Here is a 20,820-nt window from a genome sequence, read left to right as displayed (position 1 = left end):
GTCCAGGGTGTATTCCTGCCTTTCGCCCAATGTATGCTGGGATAGGCTCCAGCCCCCCTGTGACCCTGTTCAGGATAAGCGGGTTCAGATAATGGATGGATGGATGGACTCCATCATGACTCCATTAACTCTGTATTTAATTAGTGTGACATAATTGTACATTTAAAAAATCTCTAGAAAAATAATTGAATAAGAATAATGAGAATAATTGAATTACTTGTGGCAGCCATGTTTATTTCGTAGCAGAGGGGCTGATGACTCCAGTGATGGGGTATAGACTGATGAGCCCAGGTGCAAACTTGCGGCAGACTGTGAAGAGGGATATCACGAGACGAAAGCCAGGCTTTCTGTTCTGCGGCGTAATGGGGAGCCGGGCGTCGGCGGCATCGGAGTGTGGCTGAAGCCCGGTGGCCGTGGCGAACGGGGAGCTGTGCAGCAGCAACTTCCACCTCTCTCTTCCTCCGGGAAGAGCGGCGGCTGGAAGCCAAGGCACAGGCGAACGGAGACAGACCCGAAACCGGAGGACGATTGTGCCTTGGGCCCGATCAAGGAACAGAGTGCTGTTGAGAAACGACCGGAGAACAGGGGCAGTCTCTTTAGGGGAGTGCCACAAAGTGGACGAACTTAGAGAAACAGTCCGCAACGGAGAGGATTACCGTCACGTCCCTCAGAGTATCCGGTGAAGATGTAAAGTCTCTCTTAAGTCCTTGAAATGCACCTTCAGTTTCTTGAGACCAGGCGAAAGGAGCTTTAGGCAAGATCAGGGCCATGAGAGAGGCTGTTGCGGAGCTGTACTTCCATATGAATCGTCTATAAAAACTGGCAGAGCCCAGGAAACTCTGTTATTTCCTCACAGTTTAGTAGGGCAAGGCCAGTTCATGACTGTCTTTTCTGGGTCCATTTCTACTTTCTAAATGGATATAGTGATCAGATGTTGGGTGGCAACACCACGGACGACACATCATTTATGTTACAAAGTCGTATGAGAAGTAACACCACAGCACTGTCACCATGAAAGGCTGCAACACCAAAGACAACTGCACACATATATGATACTTTCTTCAATGCTAACATGCAGCCATTTTAGCTAACAAGCAAGAAGACATGTGGAAACATATCCATGCATCCATTAGCTTATCCTGAACAGGATCGCTGTCCCAGCATACATTGGGCGAAAGGCAGGAATACACCCTGGAAAGGTCGCCAGTCCATCACAGGGCACACGCACCATTCACTCACACACTCATACCTACGGGCAATTTATACTCTCCGATCAGCCTAACCTGCATGTCTTTGGACTGTGGGAGGAAACTGGAGTACCTGGAGGAAACCCACGCGAACACGGGGAGAACATGCAAACTCCACACAGAGAGGCCCGGCCGACCGGGATTTGAACCCAGGACCTCCTTGCTGTGAGGCGGATGTGCTACCCAAGAGCTATACTCCATATTATAAACGAGTAGCACCATAGACAAAAAGAAATTGGGACATATAAAATTCAGTTTTTTGTTCAATTTAACAATTGACCAGTGCCTGGTAAGTCAAACCTGTCAGAATTCCTTTGTGCAATCACCAAACCGGAAGTAGTTTAGAAGTTCTTTCTGCTTATTTTTAAAGAGCTATTATCTGTTGGGTAACACCAAAGACATCAAATCTTCAAGTCATTTTTGATACAATATTATTTTATTTAATATTATTTCAAACTAATCTAGATAATGAGTAAACAATATTTTCTGTGCTTTTCTTTTATTTGGACTAAAAAATTGTCCTTTAAAATTTAAATATTAAAGGTAACATATTATCCTATGTTCTCATCATATTGCAAAAGGCTTCGGACACACTCTTTTTCGTGATGTGGTAACACAAAAAAGTTATATATATAACAATTTCAATTTCTATATTGTTTTCTATTTCCTAATCTTAAATGAGATTAATGAAAACACATAAATCAATTTTCTGACAATAAGTATGTTTTTCTTTTTTTTTATGTAATTGTTCGGACATAGTTTGCACCACAGATTAAAGAATGACCCTTCTGCTAAGGACAAGAACCCATTGACCTCGTCAGGATGTAGCAATGCCTCTCTTATGTAATGGCTAACTACACTGCAAAACAATTCATTTAATTTTTTATTTGTTAATGTTTGATAAAGCAATTGGTGAGGTGCATCAGATTACGATCGGTGTTTTTATGCAAACTGATTCGTAGGGAAATCTTCAAACGCCATATAAATGACTACTTTACAGGGTCATCCAAGTGCAATTTCCTACAGTACTTGAAGCCAACATCTGTCCGGTTTGGCCACTCCTATCGCTGGCATCACATATCACGTGGCGGTGGTAATGTCTTATATTAAACTTCACTTATAACTCTGGACAAAAGATAGCTATTTCTAACAGTAAGCGCATTCAGCAATTGAAAAAATATTTCCAAGTTTGAAGTTGATTAATAGCCTGAGTACATAAAATCTGCAGTTTTATGGTTCGCACGGAGGTATTTTTCAGTAAACTTACATAATTTTCTTTTTTTCACAGAAAGTGACAAATGTGTGATTGTTATTTGTAAAGTTATTTGGTAAGACGCTGAACTGTAACTTTCTCCAGTTATGACATTAAGTGGTAAGGTAGCTCTTGTAACTGGTGCGGGGCAAGGTTTAGGGAAAGGCTTTTCTGACATTCTTCTGAAAAATGGAGCAACGGTAAGTATTCAAAATGTTTATTCACTTTCTAAAGGGCCGTAAGAGAATCGTTATTCTCCAGAATGTCCGTCTTCTATGGTGTTTGTAACAATAGATTTACGTATTTAGGTGGCACTGTTGGATATAAATGAAACGGTTGGGAAAAGCGCCAAAGCGGATTTTGATAAAGAGTACGGAGAAGACCGTACCATTTTCTTGAAATGCGATGTGACCTCAGACGAACAACTGAAAGGTATGCTAACTTTTATTATTGTTATTTTACACGGAAAGTTATTATTTATTTTTTGTACAATTTGGAGATAACGGAACTAAACTGGTAAGCTCGGGTGGTGTGGAAAGTCACAAGATTTTAACAAAAGCATAAGCGGTGCAGAGTCAGGGACATCACATCAGAGTCCAGAGATCAACCTTGGAAGGACTGTGGGTTCATGTCACCTTGTGAGCCAAGAGTGGGTATAGGAGTATACCGTTTTAAACGCCAAAGTGAGTGCGATTCGATTACATCGTTCGCAATGCGTTATGGGATGCATAGTTCATTCCCATTGATTTCTGTTAAATACAGTCTTGAACCTTTGCCTTTCCCCCCATTTTTCTAAAGATTTCTTTCCTTTAAAAATGTTTATAATATCGCGATTCATCTGGTAGCTGGATGGTTCGCTTACCTATTTTGGCACAGCACATCATGACTTGTGTCGAACAAACATTCGTCCATTTGCGCCGTCCTTTAGAATGGAGACTCGAGAACCATTCACCAGCTCGCGTCATATTTATGAATATCATTCATATCTTACGTTTTAATTGAACTATTTTATCATTATTTAATCGACTTAAAAGAACGCAATTTCCAAGTCGCAAAGGCTGCGGTTTTTTTTAATGACATAAAATAGTGTTAAATATTTGTTCGGGAGTGCTTATACAGTTGTCCATCTGGAGGAAAAGTGACAGGACAGGATCGCCAGAGGACACGAACCCTGCTTACTTCCCTCCACACCCCTGCCAGACCTCTTCGTTCGGCCTCCACAGGCCGCTTGGCGCCTCCCCCTCTCCGAACTTCCACTTCCCGACTACTGTCTGTTCTGGCTCCACGGTGGTAGAACGAACTCCCCGTGGTGGTCAGAACAGTAGAATCTCTTGCCATCTTCAAGCGCAAACTGAAGACGCACCTTTCCCTGTCCCTCCCTACCTTTACATTTTTTACATTTTTGTCATTTGGCAGACGCTTTTAATCCAAAGCGATTTACAAGTGCATAGGTTCTACCACAAGTCAAAGCATCACATCCAGAACTAGGAACATACACATGGAATGCTGTTCTAAACATATAGTCGTCATCATAAGTGCCATATTTTATTTATTTATTTTTTTGGGGGGGTTAGACAAGGATAGGGGTGTCAGAAAGGACGGGGGGGGGGGGGGGGGGGGCGGGGGAAATCAGGAGGGAGGACTAAGGTAGAGTTTGAAGAGGTGTGTTTTGAGTCTGCGTCGAAATAGGGGGAGGGATTCTGCTGTCCTGATAGTGGTAGGCAAGTCATTCCACCACTGAGGAACCAGAACGGAAAACAGGCGTGAACGTGCAGCTCGACCGTCAGGTGCACATAAAGAGGGAACCGTAAGGCGACCAGAGCTGGCAGACCGGAGTGGTCTAGCTGGGGAGTAGGGAGTGATCAGGGATTGTATGTAAGGTGGGGCAGTCCCCTTAGCAGCCTGAAATGCCAACACTAGGGCCTTGAATCGGATGTGAACCTTAATTGTTGTCTCTCTGTGATATTTACTTGTGTATTAGGATGTTTAGTTTGTGTCGGCTTTGTGTAATTTGTCTCATTTAGAGCAGATACCAGAAAAAAAAGCCAAATGTAAATTTTGCCACACCCAGCTAAGATGATCCAACAGCACTCAAATGATGCAATATAATGAAAAACTATAACAGTGGCCTACATGTGTAGCAGCTGTGCTATGATACCCCTCAAGGAACTTTAAATTGTCCGCTCTCTACTACCCATCATATAGTGGTTTTCTGTGATCTTGTGTTCTTATTGTCGCAATATTTGCTGGCAAAACTGTAGTTTTATGTTGCTAAAATATTTACAGAAGGTTTAAAGTTATCAAAAGATTTTTATTGTGAACCTTTGGTTTTTCAATTCAAAAGTTAATTGATTATTATTTGTTTTATATCAATGTTTACATGTCAGTAGGCGATTATTAGAGCAGTTTTATGTTGATGGCATCGAATGTTGTGACCGTTATAATGCAGAATTCATAATAATGTAGTTATAATGTAGAATTTCAATCTTATGCACTGTGAATACAATAGGGAAGGGACTTTAAGCTAAATAAAGCAAATTGCAATCGCAATATTGCTCTGAAAAATCGCAGCCCTAATCTGGATAAAAGGGCAAATGGAGATTGGACTGCACGTAGGAAAAACCAACGGTAAATATTGAGCGCAGGAGGAAACCGGAGTACCCAGAGTAAACCCATGCAAACACAGGCAGAACACGCAAAGTCCATGCAGAGGACCTGTTATACATTCGATTTTTTAACTTTTAGGTTTGCCAAATAAAGTACAATTATGTTTGATTTGGGTACGAATAAGTACCGTATATAAGTATAAAAGGTACAAAAACATTAGGCTGTTGCTGGCTAGGGGTACAATCGCATGTGTCTAGACAGTTCCACTTGTACAAGCATTTGTATCTTTTGAGTTTTTGTAGAACTTTTTCTTGAAAGTGTTAGCGATTTGAAGATCGCTATAATCAGTATCCCTGAAATGCACTGTTTTGCTATTGTTCACTATACCCAAATGAACTGAAAATTATCCTAAATAAACAGGAACCTTGGTTCTAATGCTATTGTTTGTGGTGACATTCCCTTTGCCAACAGATGCATTCCAAAAAACCATCAAAAGGTTTGGCAGAATCAACATAATGAGCAACAATGCAGGGATTGTGGACGAGACTAACTGGGAGAAAATGGTGGCAATAAATCTGGTAAGATACCTTTCAATAACTTTTTGAAATAACAAATCTTGCCAATTGCTGTTGGAAGTCGTGTTGGAGGGCCAGTAGGGGGCGATCTTCACTGCTTCAGCGCTGTGATGGGGACACTGTGCAGTAGGAGCCGCCATCGTTCAGGTCAGATGTTAAACTGAGGCCCTGACGCACTGTGGACATTAAGAATAGCATGACACTCTTCACAAAGAGTAGGGGTTCCCCGGTGTCCTCGCTGAATTGCCAACCCTGGCTCCTTCAACCAGGCACCTAATCATCCTGATTAAATTGGCAAAAACATTGTTCTCTCCCTCTCCACCTCAGCTGGTATCACCAAACTTCACCAAACCTCACATTGGTCGTGGCTGAGGCGAGTTCCCCCACCTCATCACTGTAAGTGAGTGTCTAGAAAAGTGCTATCATAGTGCTATGCAATGATCTATCTACTGAATGCCATTATATTTAATGCGTCTGCACCCATTCACACACACACACACCAATGGCGATTGACTGCCATGCAAGGCACCAAACAGCTTGTTGAGAGCAATTGGGGGTTTGGTGTCTTGCTCAGGGACACCTCAACACACCCAGGGCGGGACTGAACTGGCAACCCTCAGACTACCACATTGCTCCCCAGGTACAAATTACCCACAGGGTTCAATAAAGTAATGTCATCCAAAAAAATTGGAACAGCAAGGTCAATTCCTTTGTTTTTGCTATACATTGAAGGCAATTGAGTCGCTCTTGGTTTTAGCCTTGGTCTTTGCCGGTGAAGATTGCATTTGTGTTACAAAAGATAAACTGACATGAAGACCAGAGAGTCTTTAGGGGGAAAAGCAAGTCATTTTGAAGCTTAGAAAAGAGGGGAAACCATTTCACAAGCATTGGGGATAGCTTGTACAACAACTTAAAATGTCCTGAAAAAGAAAGAAACCGCTGGCATACTAAGCAGCAGACATTGAACAGGGTGACCAAGGAAAACAACAGCAGTTGATGACAGAAACATTGTGAGAGCTGTGAAGAAAAAACTCCAAAACATCAGTCAGTGACATCACAAACAATCTCCACAAGGCAGGGGTGAAGGTATCTCAATCAACCGTTCGAAGAAGACTTAGAGAACAGCAATATAGAGGTCATACCACAAGATGCAAACCACTCATCAGTAGTAAGAATTGGAAGGCGAGATTACAATTTGCAAAGAAGTACAGAGATGAGCCACAAATGTTCTGGAACAAAGCTTTATGGAATAATAACCAGAGCAATCTTCCATGTCTGTTGACAGAATGCAGTGATTCGGGGCACCTATCTGGCACTTGAGCACATGAAGAAGGACACTGGAGGAGAAGGAGGGGTCATAGTCAATATAGCTTCCATAGCAGGTAGCTTTACAGCGTCTATGAGCATTGATCTGTCCTGGGAACATTTTGTAAGTTTTTTTCCTTGTTGTATATCAATGTTTTTAATGTCAAAAAACTTGTGTGTTTCGATGCTTAATATCCTACTATTGAACATTAACGTATTCCCGAGACATTGTTTATACACAGTGCATCGCTCTAAGTGCTTAAAGTTCTGTAACCATGACAAGCATCGTTTGACAGGAGATTAAAAATGGCGCGGGCACTGTGAAAAGTCGTTGACAACTCAAACTGGTGTCGGGTCCTTGGCACGAGCCGCCAAATAATGTTGGGATTTTACTCTCTACGAAACCGGGCGCCAATTAATGTTATGTAGCAGTATAACTGCAAAAAGTAATCAGTCTCATAAAATTACTGTTATCCAAAACATCTAACAACAAATTTAGTTGTTAGATATTTTAAATTTACTTTAATTTAGTATTTTATTTAATACATTTGAGTACGCTGTTCTTGGGAAGACTATAAATTAAATGACTCCTTATAATATATGCCTTGTTGAAGAGGTTAACAAGAATAATGCTGTGGATTGTTGTCTTTGCTGGGTGAATTTAATTGTCTGTTTGTGCTAGATGACTGATATTGGCTGATCTGTCTGCACCCAACAGGCCTGGCTCCCTTCTTACTCTTGCCTGTATACGCGGCTGCCAAACATGCAGTAGTTGGGTTCAGCCGGTCTGTGGCAGTAAGTTCCGTCATGAGAAAAATGGACACCTCTAATCTGTTATGTAGTTCTGCCCTCCTAGAGTTCTACAGTTTGTATTCATAAAAACTTGAAGAGAGATAGCAATTTTGAGCCATCGGTTCTCTCTGCAGATTTTTTCCCAGAGGGATTTTTCCCATAGACGTTTTGTTTAACGAAATGAGGTACATTTGTTAATATCATAACTGCGAATTTCAAAGCCGTTATTCGCTTTAAAATAGTCAGTTGCTATCAAGTTGCTATACTGAATTGCAACTTTTCACTTTGTGATTCAACAAAACATGCAATTTGACCAGGAGTGCCCTCAGCTTTGCATACCACTGTCTGTGTATCTGTAGCAAAACATTTACATTTTAATTATCTACATAAGGGACTGATGATTCCATGGTGTGTGTGTGTGTGTGTGTGTGTTACAGGACGCCTCGATGATGAGTGGGTATGGCGTGAGGATCAACACCCTCTGTCCCACTTTTGTCAAAACTCCCCTCGCCGAATTCATGTCCAATGCGGGAACAGCCGGACAGTTTTTCCACCTCTTCCACCTAGTCCAGGACATTCAAGCGCAAATGGGGATAATCGAGTGAGTTCCTCTCAAAGCTTCTGTCTGTTTTCACTAAACCAGTCGCCGGTGGCACCATGACCATCATTTATCTGCTGCATAACCCCAAAAGTATTTTTCAGAGTGGTAGCTAAGTGTTTCTATTTAAGGGATTGGGGTATAGTGTATTCTTAGGGTACCAGTGGTGGCTATGTCTCTGTTTAAGGGGTGGGGGGTGTTGTGTGTTTTCAGGCTACCAGTGGTGGCTCTGTCTCTGTTTAAGGCGTGGGGGGTGTTGTGTTTTCAGGGTACCAGCGGTGGCTGAGGGGTTCCTGCAGCTGGTGACTGATGAGGACAAGAACGGGGCAGTGATGGTGGTGAAAGAGGAAGGCTGCAGCTACATGGATTTTCCAAAGGAATTCATGCTTGATCTAAAGGCCCATATTCCCTGTACTGAGCCTAAGCCCCCTTCCCAGTAAATGGTAGTTATAGTTTAATGATAATGTGACATGTTCTCACATTCTGAGCACTTTGTTTTTCAGTGTTGATTGGCAAAGAAACATATGATGTGAAACTCCACCTATAACTATTCATGCCTTTAGCAGGAATGTGCATGGCAAAGAAGTTTGTTATGTTCCTCTTAAGAGTCTGTCTAACGAGTGTGTTCGGGAAACCCATGTACTGAGATGATTAAAAACCTAACATACTTGTTTATCCGAAGAGCCAACGTTATCGGGAAACCCACCCCTAAAGAGTTAACTGAAGGGAAGGCTATCTTCATTTAACTCTTCAGTTACTCTTGAGAATCCTCCTCACCTCACTCTCAGGAAACTTCACCCTGATTGTTCTTCTGAGATTTGAAATGTTTTCTACATATGGTGCCAGAAAATGGACATTAAACTCCTGATGTCTCTTTCCAGATATAATTCCACAGTTACAAATTCCCACAGACCTGCATGTTTTAAATATCCCATGACACCCTTCGCAAAGAGTAGGGTGTTCCCCAGTGTCCTGGCTAAATTCTCAAACTGGCTGTTTCAACTTGCCACCTAATCATCCCTTGATTTAAGTAGCGAGAATCTTTCTCTCTGAGCGTTCTGGTGCAAAATGGCTGCCATTGCATCACAGAGGTGGGTGTGACACATTGGTGGTGGTTGAGGTGAGTTTTCCCCTCATCACTCTTAAAGCACTAGAAAAGTACTATAAAAATGCAATGATCTATCTGTCTATACTGAAGTACGGCAACTGTATATCTACATATATTATCAACCAGAGCCATGCCATTATTCTGGGGTGCAGTACCAACATTGTTTTAATACATTGTAAATGATTGAACTGCTGTTGCTGCCTGAGCCCCGCAATGTCACCAACGGTGATTGGCTGCCATACAAGGCCCCAACCAGCTCATCAGGAACATTTGGGGGTTAGGTGTCTTGCTCATTGCATTGTAGAACATCAAAGAACATTTTTTTGCCTCATGAAGATCAACCTGGCTAAGAGGATGTTCATATTGTAGCTCCTGCAATGTCAGTGGTGTCTATTTTTTAAAACCATATTCTAATCATTTTTGTTCACAAATGATTCTGCTGTCTGTATGTATTTTGCATCTTTTTATGCATGTGGGCACCGGACATGTTATTCCTTGAACTGACTGCATGTTTATAAGAAATGCATGGATTTACAAAACTATGCAAGTACAATGTTCTTATATAGGTCCAACTTTCTCGTTAATTAAATCATTTTCATCTGCTTGTTGGGAAGCTGTTCCATTTTTCTTCTGTTTATGGTCATGTAGGATGTCAAGCAGAAAATGACTGACAATAATATACACGGCCACTAGGTGTGGCTGTTGAGTTAACACAACTATTTGATAAGAGCTTGAATCCCCCAGAATGCCGTCTTGAGTATAACCACCAAAGGTTGCGGTGAGATGTTCTTATGAGCACAAGCAATATCATTACTAGCAACTAGCTACTACTCTTTAAGCACAAAAACATACCGGACTGGTTTCAGTAGGTCTAGGTTGTGTCAAGCAGGTCATAATGACATACACACCTACACTGAGGACATCAGCTGTGCATTGCATTTGGGGCGCCCAGTTGCATAATGGTTAAGGTACAAGGTATAAGGCAGTAAAGGCCCGGACACACCAAACCGACGGTCGGACGTAGGTGGTGCCCTGTCGGCCGAGTCTTTCCGGTGTGTCCGTCGGCGTGTTTTGGAGGGCTCCGACGCCGATTCAACATGTTGAATCGGCGTCGGAGCCCCCGGAGCCGTCGATGAGAGAGAGCTCTCTGATTGGCTGTCCAGCTAGCGAATCAGTGCACGAGAAGAGAAACGGAAGCGACGAAAGCAAGCAAACGAGGAAGTCAAGAGGACACAGACAAAAAAGTTACTATCACTACCAGACATAATTTTCGATTAGTATTACTAAATAGCGAGAGAACAAGGAAATTGCTGCAAACTTTGTTGTGAGCGAGACAATGGCTGCTTCTAGGTCCAACGCAATGCAAACGCATTTCCGGGTCTTCCGGTTTCCATTTTTTGAAAGACAAATACAGACTACCGCCACCTGCTGGTGTGGAGAGTTATTACCTCGGCCGTCGGCGGACCGTCGTTGCGGTGTGTTCGGCACAGCCAACATTAACGACGCGTATCGACGCGAGGCGATCTTTGTCGGCGCTCAGCGGCCGACCGTCGGTTTGGCGTGTCCGGGCCTTAAGAGCAGTCGTCTGGCAGTCGGAGGGTTGCCGGTTCGATCCCCCGCCTGGGCTGTGTCGAAGTGTCCCTGAGCAAGACACCTAACCCTCAAATGCTCCTGACGAGCTGGTTGGTGCCTTGCATGGCAGCCAATCGCCGTCAGTGTGTGAGTGTGTGTATGAATGGGTGAATGAGAAGCAGCAATTGTACAGTGCTTTGGATAAAGGCGCTATATAAATGCCAACCATTTACCATTTACATGACTGGGATCCCTGGTCTAGGCACAATAAGATCAGTGCAGCCGTTGGGCCCTTGAGCAAGGCCCTTAACCCTGCATTGGTCCAGGGGAGGATTGTCTCCTGCTTAGTCTAATCAACTGTACGTTGTAGAAATATAAATGGCATTGTACATGAGAAACTACTGTCTACTTGTCTAATAGCCAAGTATTCATGTTTTTTTTATTTTAAAAGAATCATGTGCCAGCATAGCTACACTGAAACACGAAGCCATCAGACCTGTTCAGGCTTTCAGAAGTCTGTTCTTAATGTCACCCTATTGAAGGCAATACAGTGAGGTCTGGAAATATTTGGACAGTGACACAATTTTCATAATTTTGGCCCTGTACGCTACCACAATGGATTTGAAATTAAATAATCGAGATGCAATTGAAGTGCAGACTTTCAGCTTTAATTTGAGGGTATTTACATCAAAATTGAAGGAAGGGTTTAGGAATTGCAACAATTTTCATACATAGTCCCTTCATTTCAAGGGACCTAAAGTAATTGGACATTGAGAATCCTTTGCAGGCCATGACTGCCTGAAGTCTGGAACCCATGGACATCACCAAACGTTGGGTTTCCTCCTTTGTGATGCTTTGCCAGGCCTTGACTGCAGCTGTCTTCAGTTGTTGTTTGTTTGCAGGTCTTTCTGCCTTAAGTTTTGTCCTAAGCAAGTGGAATGCATGCTCAATCGGATTGAGATCAGGTGATTGACTTGGCCATTGTAGAATATTCCACTTCTTTACCTTGAAAAACTCCTGGGTTGCTTTCGCAGTATGTTTTGGGTCATTGTCCATCTGTACTGTGAAGCGCCGTCCAATCAACTTTGCTGAATTTGGCTGAATGTGAGCAGACAGAATGTTCCTATAGACTTAAGAATTCATGCGGCTGCTTCCGTCTTCTGTCATATCATCAATAAACACTAGTGACCCAGTGCCATTGGAAGCCATGCATGCCCATGCCATCACACTGCCTCCACCATGTTTTACAGATGATGTGGTGTGCTTCGGATCATGAGCCGTTCCAAGCCTTCTCCATATTTTTCTCTTCCCATCATTCTGGTACAGGTTGATCTTAGTTTCATCTGTCCAAAGAATGCTGTTCCAGAACTGGGCTGGCTTTTTTAGATGTGTTCTGGCGAACTCTAATCTGGCCTTTCTATTCTTGTGGCTTATGAATGGTTTGCACCTTGTGGTGAACCCTCTGTATTTGCTCTCGTGAAGTCTTCACTTTATGGTAGACTTGAATAATGATACGCCTACTTCCTGGAGAGTCTTCTTCACTTCACTAGATGTTGTGAAAGGGTTCTTCTTTACCATGGAAAGGATCCTGCGATCATCAACCGCTGTTGTCTTCCGTGGACGTCTGGGCCTTTTTGTGTTGCCGAGTTCACCAGTGCGTTCCTTTTTTCTCAGAATGTACCAAACTGTTGATTTGGCCATTCCTGATGTTTCTGCTATCTCTCGGATGGATTTTTTCTTTTTTTTTTCGCAGCCTAAGGATGGCCTGTTTCACTTGCATTGAGAGCTCCTTTGACCGCATGTTGTGGATTCACAGCAACAGCTTCCAAATGAAAATGGCACACCTGAAATCAACTCCAGACCTTTTACCTGCTTAATTGATGATGAAATAACAAGGGAATAGCCCACACCTGCTCATGAAACAGCTTTTGAGTCAATTGTCCAATTACTTTAGGTCCCTTGAAATGAGGGGACCATGTATGAAAATTGCTACAATTCCTAAACCCTTCCTCCAATGGTTGCGTACAGGGCCAAAATTATGAAAATTGTGTCACTGTCCAAATATTTCCGGACCTAACTGTATATCACACAAATAAATACCATGTCATCCTTTATGTTTTCAAAAATATCTTTCCCAGAATTTAGTGATAACACAATATAAATGTGTTTATGACCTTCAAAGAAACTAAAAGTCTTAACCTCCCTAATGCAAGAACCTGTCAGACTGGTTGAGGCTTTAGTCATCCAAGTGCAATTTCCACGTAGGATAATTCCTACAGTACTTGAAGGCAACATCTGTACGGCTTTCCCACTCCTATTGCTGATATCACATATCACGTAGCGGTCTTATATGAAACTTGACTTATAACTCTGGACAAAATATAGCTATTTCTAACAGTAAGCGCATTTGGCAATTCATAAAATATTTAACAAATTTAGTTTGAGGTTGAGTAATAACCTAAATACAAAAAATCTGCGGTGTTATCGTTCGCACGGAGGTATTGTTCCATAGGCTTACTTTTTTTATTATTATTGACAAAGTGAAAAATGTGTGATAATTATTTGTAAAGTTCTGAGGTAAAACGCTGAACTGATTTCTCCAGTTATGGCATTAAGTGATAAGGTAGCTCTTGTAACTGGTGCCGGGCAAGGTTTAGGGAAAGGCTTTTCTGACATTCTTCTGAAAAATGGAGCAAAGGTAAATATGTTTCTTCACGTTCGAAAGGGTCGAATTGTTTTGCAGAATGTCCGTCTTCTATGGTGTTTGTAACAATCGATGTGTGTACTAAGGTGGCACTGTTGGATATAAATGAAACGGTTGGGAAAAGCGCCAAAGCGGATTTTGATAAAGAGTACGGAGAAGACCGTACCATTTTCTTGAAATGCGATGTGACCTCAGACGAACAACTCAAAGGTAGGCTATATTTTTATAATTGATATTTTACACGGATAGTTATACTAAAAAATGAACCCAAATGTAAATTTTGCCACACCCAGCTCTGATGATCCAACAGCACTCAAATTATGCAATATAATGAAAAAATATAACAGTGACCGACTGATGTGTAGCAGTTGTACTGTGATATCCCTGAAATTGTCCGCTCTCTACAACCCATCATATGGTGGTTTTCTGTGATCTTGTGTTCTTGTAGTCACAGTATTTGCGGTCAAAACTGTAGTTTCATGTTGCTAAAATGTTTACAGAAGGCTTAAAGTTATCAAAAGATTTTTAATGTGAACCTTTGTTTTTTCAGTTCAATTAATTTTTTTAGGAATATGTACATATATAGGCGGCACGCATGGTGCAGTGGGTAGCACTGCCGCCTCACAGCAAGGAGGTCCTGGGCTCGGAATCCCCGAGTTTGCATGCTCTCCCCGTGTTTGCGTGGGTTTCCTCCGGGTACTCCGGTTTCCTCCCACAGTCCAGTATTAGAGCAGTTTTATATTCACGGCATCTAATGTTGTAGATATACTGTAGAATTATTTTTTATCTTACGCACTGTGAATAGAATACGGAAGGGACTTTGAAAAGCAAAATAAAGCAAATCGCAATGATGAAATCAGAATGTTTGTAAACAAAGGTCGCTAAGATACTGCCGCGAATGTTACTTTAAAATCGGATGAACCGCAGCTGTGTAGAAACCGTTAGCAAGTTAACTAAGCCGAAATCTTGTTGTGTTTGCGACTGTAATGTCAAATGTTATCTGGCACACAGTCGATTGAGTTTTTTTCCAGTTTCTTAAAAGGGAGGATAACTCAGATCCTACAGTCCTTTTACAGGGCGGCCTCAGGTGCTTGGCACAGGCAATGAGAGCTGACACAGAGAGGCCCGACATAAGTTTCAAAGTGTCAGAAACATACTGTATAAAGAATAGGTCAGAAACATGGGGGATTCTTGCTAACATTACATTAGCAAGAATCACATACATCATACAAATAAAATAAATTCGTTCAGTTTTCATTAATTCGTTTTATATTCCAACATTGACTTTACGTGATCAGTGTTCAGACCTTGGTTAAATGACACAGCTGCTATGCACATTCTCATCCACATTCTCATCCACCCGGAACTAAATTCTTCACTGTTGTGACGACATATTACTCTGAAAAATCGCAATCAGATTATTTTCCCAAATCGTTCAGCCCTAATCTGGATGAAAGGACAAATGGAGATTGGACTGCACATACGAAAAACCAACAGTAAATACTGAGTGCAGGAGGGTTGGGTGTATGCTATTGTTTGTGGTGACATTCCTTTTGCCTATAGATGCATTCCAAAAAACCATCGAAAGGTTTGCCCGAATCGACATAATGAGCAACAACGCAGGGATCGTGGACGAGACTAATTGGGAGAGAACGGTGGCAGTAAATCTGGTAAGATATCTTTCAATAACTTTTTTAAATGAAGAATTTTGGCAGTTGCTGTTGGAGGGCCAGTAGGGGGCGATCTTCCCTCTGGTCAATTTATCCCCACTGCCCCAGTGCTGTGATGGGGACACTGTGCTGTAGGAGGCGCCATCTTTCAGGTCAGATGTTAAACTGAGGCCCTGGCGCACTGTGGACATTAAGAATAGCATGACACTCTTCACAAAGAGTAGGGGTTCCCCGGTGTCCTCGCTGAATTGCCAACCCTGGCTCCTTCAACCAGGCACCTAATCATCCTAATTAAATTGGCAAAACATTGTTCTCTCCCGCTCCACCTCAGCTGGTATCACCAAACCTCACATTGGTAGTGGCTGAGGCGAGTTCCCCCACCTCATCACTGTAAGTGATCTGAGTGTCTAGAAAAGTGCTATCATAGTGCTATGGTAATGATCTATATACTCAATGCACCCATTTACACACACCAATGGCAATTGGCTGGCTGCCATGCAAGGCACCAAACAGCTTGTTGGGAGCAATTGGGGTTTTGGTGTCTTGCTCAGGGACACCTCGACACACCCAGGGCGGGATGGAACTGGCAACCCTCAGACTACCAGATGACAGCTCTTACCCCCTGAGCCAATGTCACCTCCATATAGTGAACAGAATCCAGTGATTGCACCATGTAAATGTATCTGGAACAGCCTGTAGCCTTGTGCAAAAGGTACAGCAAGGTTGGAGGTTTAAACCCCAGTGTGGCCATAGTAAGATCAGCACAGCCGTTGGGCCCTTGAACAAGGCCCATAACCCCACATTGCTCCCCAGGTACAAATTACCCACAGGGTTCAATAAAGTACAGTGTCATTCAAAAGAATTGGAACAGCAAGGTCAATTCCTTTGTTTTTGCTATACACTGAAGACAATTAAGTCGCTCTTGGTTTTAGTCTTGGTCTTTGCCTGTGAAGCTTGCATTTGTGTTAGAAAAGATAAACTGACATGAAGACCAGAGAGCTGTCTTTGGGAGAAAAGCAAACAAATTTGAAGCTTAGAAAAGCGGGGAAATCAATCGGAGCCATTGCACAAACATTGGGGATAGCTTGTACAAGAACTTAAAATGTCCTGAAAAGAAAAAAAACGCTGGCATGCTGAGCAGCAGACATTAAACAGGGTGACCAAGGAAAACAACAGCAGTTGAGGACAGAAACATTGTGAGAGCTGTGAAGAAAAACCCCCAAAACATCAGTCAGTGACATCACAAACAATCTCCACAGGGCAGTATACCACAAGATGCAAACTACTCATCAGTAGAAAGAACTGGAAGGCAAGATTACAATTTGCAAAGAAGTACAGAGATGAGCCACAAATGTTGTGGAACAAAGATGTATGGAATGAAACCAATATTATCTCTAACAAAGAGATGGAAAGGCCAAAGTGTGGAGAAAGAAAGGGTCTGCTAATGATCCAAAACATACAGGCTCATCTATGAAAGCACGGTGGAGGAAGTGTAATGGCTTGGGCCTGCATGGCTGCTTCTGGAGTGGGCTCACTAATCTTTATTGATCATGTTACTCATGATGCTAGCAGCAGGATGAATTCAGAAGTTGACAAAAACAGTCTGTCTGCCAACATATGGAGAAATACATCCAAACTAATTGGGAGGAACTTTATCATGCAGCAAGACAATGATGTGTGAATGTAATCTGGTGTTGTATGTTGGTGATCAATCTTCCATGTCTTTTGACAGAATGCAGTCATTCGGGGCACCTATCTGGCACTTCAGCACATGAAGAAGGACACTGGAGGAGAAGGAGGGGTCATAGTCAATACAGCTTCCACTGCAGGTAGTTTTACGGCTTTTTTGAGCATTGATCTGTCCTGGGAACATCTTGTATATTTTTCCCTTGTTGTATTTGAATGTTTTTAATGTTCTCAATCATTGCTTGACAGGAGATTCAAAATGGCCCGGGCTGTTTTTTTGCTTATATACTCCACTGTGTTTGCATTAGATTTAGCCGTGTCCGGTTTCAGCTGTCAACACTGTGACATCAAGTCATTGACAATTCAAACCAGACACTGCTAAATCTAATGGAAACACAGTGGAGTATATAAGCAAAATCATGCAGAGAATTAGCAGATTTTTTTTTGAGCTAGGCATCATTATCATTATCATAATTTTAGAAAATTCAACAGGTTATTTGTATGAACCACTGAAGAGGGATTGATCTACAATTAGTATGCTCAGGTGGAGAACGCGACGATTCAGAAGATGACATTATGGGACTTCCAACACAATCGCTAGCTGGCAATGATCGCATAAAACAGGCATCTGAAGTTTGGTGTTCTTGTGGCAACAAAAAACTGATCAAGAGTTTTTTTGCCGCAAAGAACATGAGAACCACTATAATTCTGTGGCTTAAACATATGATTGTTACCTTCTTCTTGTCCCAACTGGCAGCACGTTCATCGAGGCTTGTGTCAACTGTCTTCTCCTTTTGTCAACAAATATGTTTGGTGTGGTGTCAGACATTAGTTTTGTTCTCTCGGGACATCCTGTAAGTTCTGCGTTTAGGTTTCGTTCTAAGCATGTATAAATAACATTGAGTATGACTCATTATAATAGATGCCTTAACAAGTATAATGCTGTGGATTGTTGCCTTTGCTGGATGAATTTCATTGTCTGCTTGTGCTAGATGACTGATATTGGCTGATCTGTGTCTGCACCCAACAGGCCTGGGTCCCGTCTTAATCTTGCCTGTATACGCGGCTACCAAACATGCAGTAGTTGGGTTCAGCCGGTCTGTGGCAGTAAGTTCCGTCAGGAGAAACATGGACACCTCTAATCTGTTATGTAGTTCTGCCCTCCTAGAGTTCTACAGTTTGTATTCATAAAAACTTGAAGAGAGATAGCAATTTTGAGCCATCGGTTCTCTCTGCAGATTTTTTCCCAGAGGGATTTTTCCCATAGACGTTTTGTTTAACGAAATGAGGTACATTTGTTAATATCATAACTGTGAATTTCAAAGCCGTTATTGGCTTTAAAATAGTCAGTTGCTATCAAGTTGCTATACTGAATTGCAACTTTTCACTTTGTGATTCAACAAAACATGCAATTTGACCAGGAGTGCCCTCACCTTTGCATACCACTGTCAGTGTATCTGTAGCAAAACATTTACATTTGAATTATCTACATAAGGGACTGATGATTCCATGGTGTGTGTGTGTGTGTGTTACAGGATGCCTCGATGATGAGTGGGTATGGCGTGAGGATCAACACCCTCTGTCCCACTTTTGTCAAAACTCCCCTCCTCGAATTCATGTCCAATGCGGGAACAGCGCATGTCCACCTCTTCCACCTAGTCCAGGACATTCAAGCGCGAATAGGGATAATCGAGTGAGTTCCTCTCAAAGCTTCTGTCTGTTCTCACTAAACCAGTCGCCAGTGGCACCATGACCATCATTTATCTGCTGCATAACCCCAAAAGTATTTTTCAGAGTGGTAGCTAAGTGTTTTATTTAAGGGATTGGGGTATAGTGTATTCTTAGGGTACCAGTGGTGGCTATGTCTCTGTTTAAGGCGTGGGGGGTGTTGTGTGTTTTTAGGGTACCAGTGGTGGCTCTGTCTCTGTTTAAGGGGTGGGGGGTGTTGTGTGTTTTTAGGGTACCAGTGGTGGCTCTGTCTCTGTTTAAGGGGGGGGGGGGGTGTTGTGTGTTTTCAGGGTACCAGTGGTGGCTCTGTCTCTGTTTAAGGGGTGGGGGGTGTTGTGTGTTTTTAGAGTACCAGTGGTGGCTCTGTCTCTGTTTAAGGGGTGGGGGGTGTTGTGTGTTTTTAGGGTACCAGTAGTGGCTCTGTCTCTGTTTAAGGGGTGGGGGGGTGTTGTGTTTTCAGGGTACCAGCGGTGGCTGAGGGGTTCCTGCAGCTGGTGACTGATGAGGACAAGAACGGGGCAGTGATGGTGGTGAAAGAGGAAGGCTGCAGCTACGTGGATTTTCCAAAGGAATTCATGCTTGATCTAAAGGCCCATATTCCCTGTACTGAGCCTAAGCCCCCTTCCCAGTAAATGGTAGTTATAGTTTAATGATAATGTGACATGTTCTCACATTCTGAGCACTTTGTTTTTCAGTGTTGATTGGCAAAGAAACATATGATGTGAAACTCCACCTATAACTATTCATGCATTTAGCAGGAATGTGCATGGCAAAGAAGTTTGTTATGTTCCTCTTAAGAGTCTGTCTAACGAGTGTGTTCGGGAAACCCATGTAATGAGATGATTAAGAACCTAACATACTTGTTTATCCGAAGAGCCAACGTTATCGGGAAACCCACCCCTAAAGAGTTAACTGAAGGGAAGGCTATCTTCATTTAACTCTTCAGTTACTCTTGAGAATCCTCCTCACCTCACTCTCAGGAAACTTCACCCTGATTGTTCTTCTGAGATTTGAAATGTTTTCTACATATGGTGCCAGAAAATGGACATTAAACTCCTGATGTCTCTTTCCAGATAAAATTCCACAGTTACAAATTCCCACAGACCTGCATGTTTTAAATATCCCATGACACTCTTCACAAAGAGTAGGGTGTTCCCGAGTGTCCTGCCTAAATTCTCAAACTGCCTGTTTCAACTTGCCACCTAATCATCCCTTGATTTAAGTGGTGAGAATCTTTCTCTCTGAGCGTTCTGGTGCAAAATGGCTGCCATTGCATCACAGAGGTGGGTGTGACACATTGGTGGTGGTTGAGGTGAGTTTTCCCCTCATCACTCTTAAAGCACTAGAAAAGTACTATAAAAATGCAATGATCTATCTGTCTATACTGAAGTACGGCAACTGTATATCTACATATATTATCAACCAGAGCCATGCCATTATTCTGGGGTGCAGTACCAACATTGTTTTAATACATTGTAAATGATTGAACTGCTGTTGCTGCCTGAGCCCCGCAATGTCACCAACGGTGATTGGCTGCCATACAAGGCCCCAACCAGCTCATCAGGAACATTTGGGGGTTAGGTGTCTTGCTCATTGCATTGTAGAACATCAAAGAACATTTTTTTGCCTCATGAAGATCAACCTGGCTAAGAGGATGTTCATATTGTAGCTCCTGCAATGTGAATGGTGTCTATTTTTTAAAACCATATTCTAATAATTTTTGTTCACAAATTATTCTGCTGTCTGTATGTATTTTGCATCTTTTTATGCATGTGGGCACCGGACATGTTATTCCTTGAACTGACTGCATGTTTATAAGAAATGCATGGATTCACAAAACTATGCAAGTACAATGTTCTTATATAGGTCCAACTTTCTCGTTAATTAAATAATTTTCATCTGCTTGTTGGGAAGCTGTTCCATTTTTCTTCTGTTTATGGTCATGTAGGATGTCAAGCAGAAAATGACTGACAATA

At 42.3% G+C, this 20,820-nt stretch overlaps 2 protein-coding genes across 6 annotated transcripts; both read left to right on the top strand.

The window, feature by feature from the left end:
- Positions 1 to 2,396: 2,396 nt before the first annotated feature.
- On the top strand, positions 2,397 to 10,055 carry LOC133133059 (15-hydroxyprostaglandin dehydrogenase [NAD(+)]-like). Of its 4 annotated transcripts, XR_009709188.1 has the most exons (8): positions 2,397 to 2,699; positions 2,808 to 2,931; positions 5,578 to 5,684; positions 6,967 to 7,063; positions 7,705 to 7,781; positions 8,216 to 8,379; positions 8,645 to 8,867; positions 9,268 to 10,055. XR_009709188.1 is itself a non-coding variant. In XM_061249021.1 (7 exons), exons 1-7 carry the CDS (start codon positions 2,607 to 2,609, stop codon positions 8,814 to 8,816), a joined length of 834 nt encoding a protein of 277 aa, XP_061105005.1. In that variant the 5' UTR covers positions 2,397 to 2,606; the 3' UTR covers positions 8,817 to 10,055. The 4 variants fall into 4 exon arrangements, 3 of the variants coding, with proteins under 3 accessions (XP_061105005.1, XP_061105006.1, XP_061105007.1); XM_061249021.1 differs by having other exon boundaries at positions 8,645 to 10,055; XM_061249022.1 differs by lacking the exons at positions 8,645 to 8,867; positions 9,268 to 10,055 and having other exon boundaries at positions 6,967 to 7,110; positions 8,216 to 8,352.
- Positions 10,056 to 13,349: 3,294 nt separating this feature from the next.
- Positions 13,350 to 20,746, top strand: LOC133132610 (15-hydroxyprostaglandin dehydrogenase [NAD(+)]-like). 2 transcript variants are annotated; one of them, XR_009709146.1, is made up of 8 exons: positions 13,350 to 13,754; positions 13,847 to 13,970; positions 15,324 to 15,430; positions 17,163 to 17,259; positions 18,147 to 18,223; positions 18,652 to 18,809; positions 19,305 to 19,527; positions 19,928 to 20,746. XR_009709146.1 is itself a non-coding variant. In XM_061248141.1 (7 exons), the coding sequence occupies exons 1-7, from the start codon at positions 13,662 to 13,664 to the stop codon at positions 19,474 to 19,476; spliced, it is 828 nt and encodes a 275-aa protein (XP_061104125.1). In that variant the 5' UTR covers positions 13,350 to 13,661; the 3' UTR covers positions 19,477 to 20,746. The 2 variants fall into 2 exon arrangements, 1 of the variants encoding a protein (XP_061104125.1); XM_061248141.1 differs by having other exon boundaries at positions 19,305 to 20,746.
- The last annotated feature ends 74 nt before the right edge of the window (positions 20,747 to 20,820 follow it).

This window comes from Conger conger, chromosome 7 (genome assembly GCF_963514075.1).
Source record: "Conger conger chromosome 7, fConCon1.1, whole genome shotgun sequence".
NCBI lineage: Eukaryota > Metazoa > Chordata > Actinopteri > Anguilliformes > Congridae > Conger > Conger conger.
This window is presented reverse-complemented; position numbering and strand designations above follow the sequence as displayed.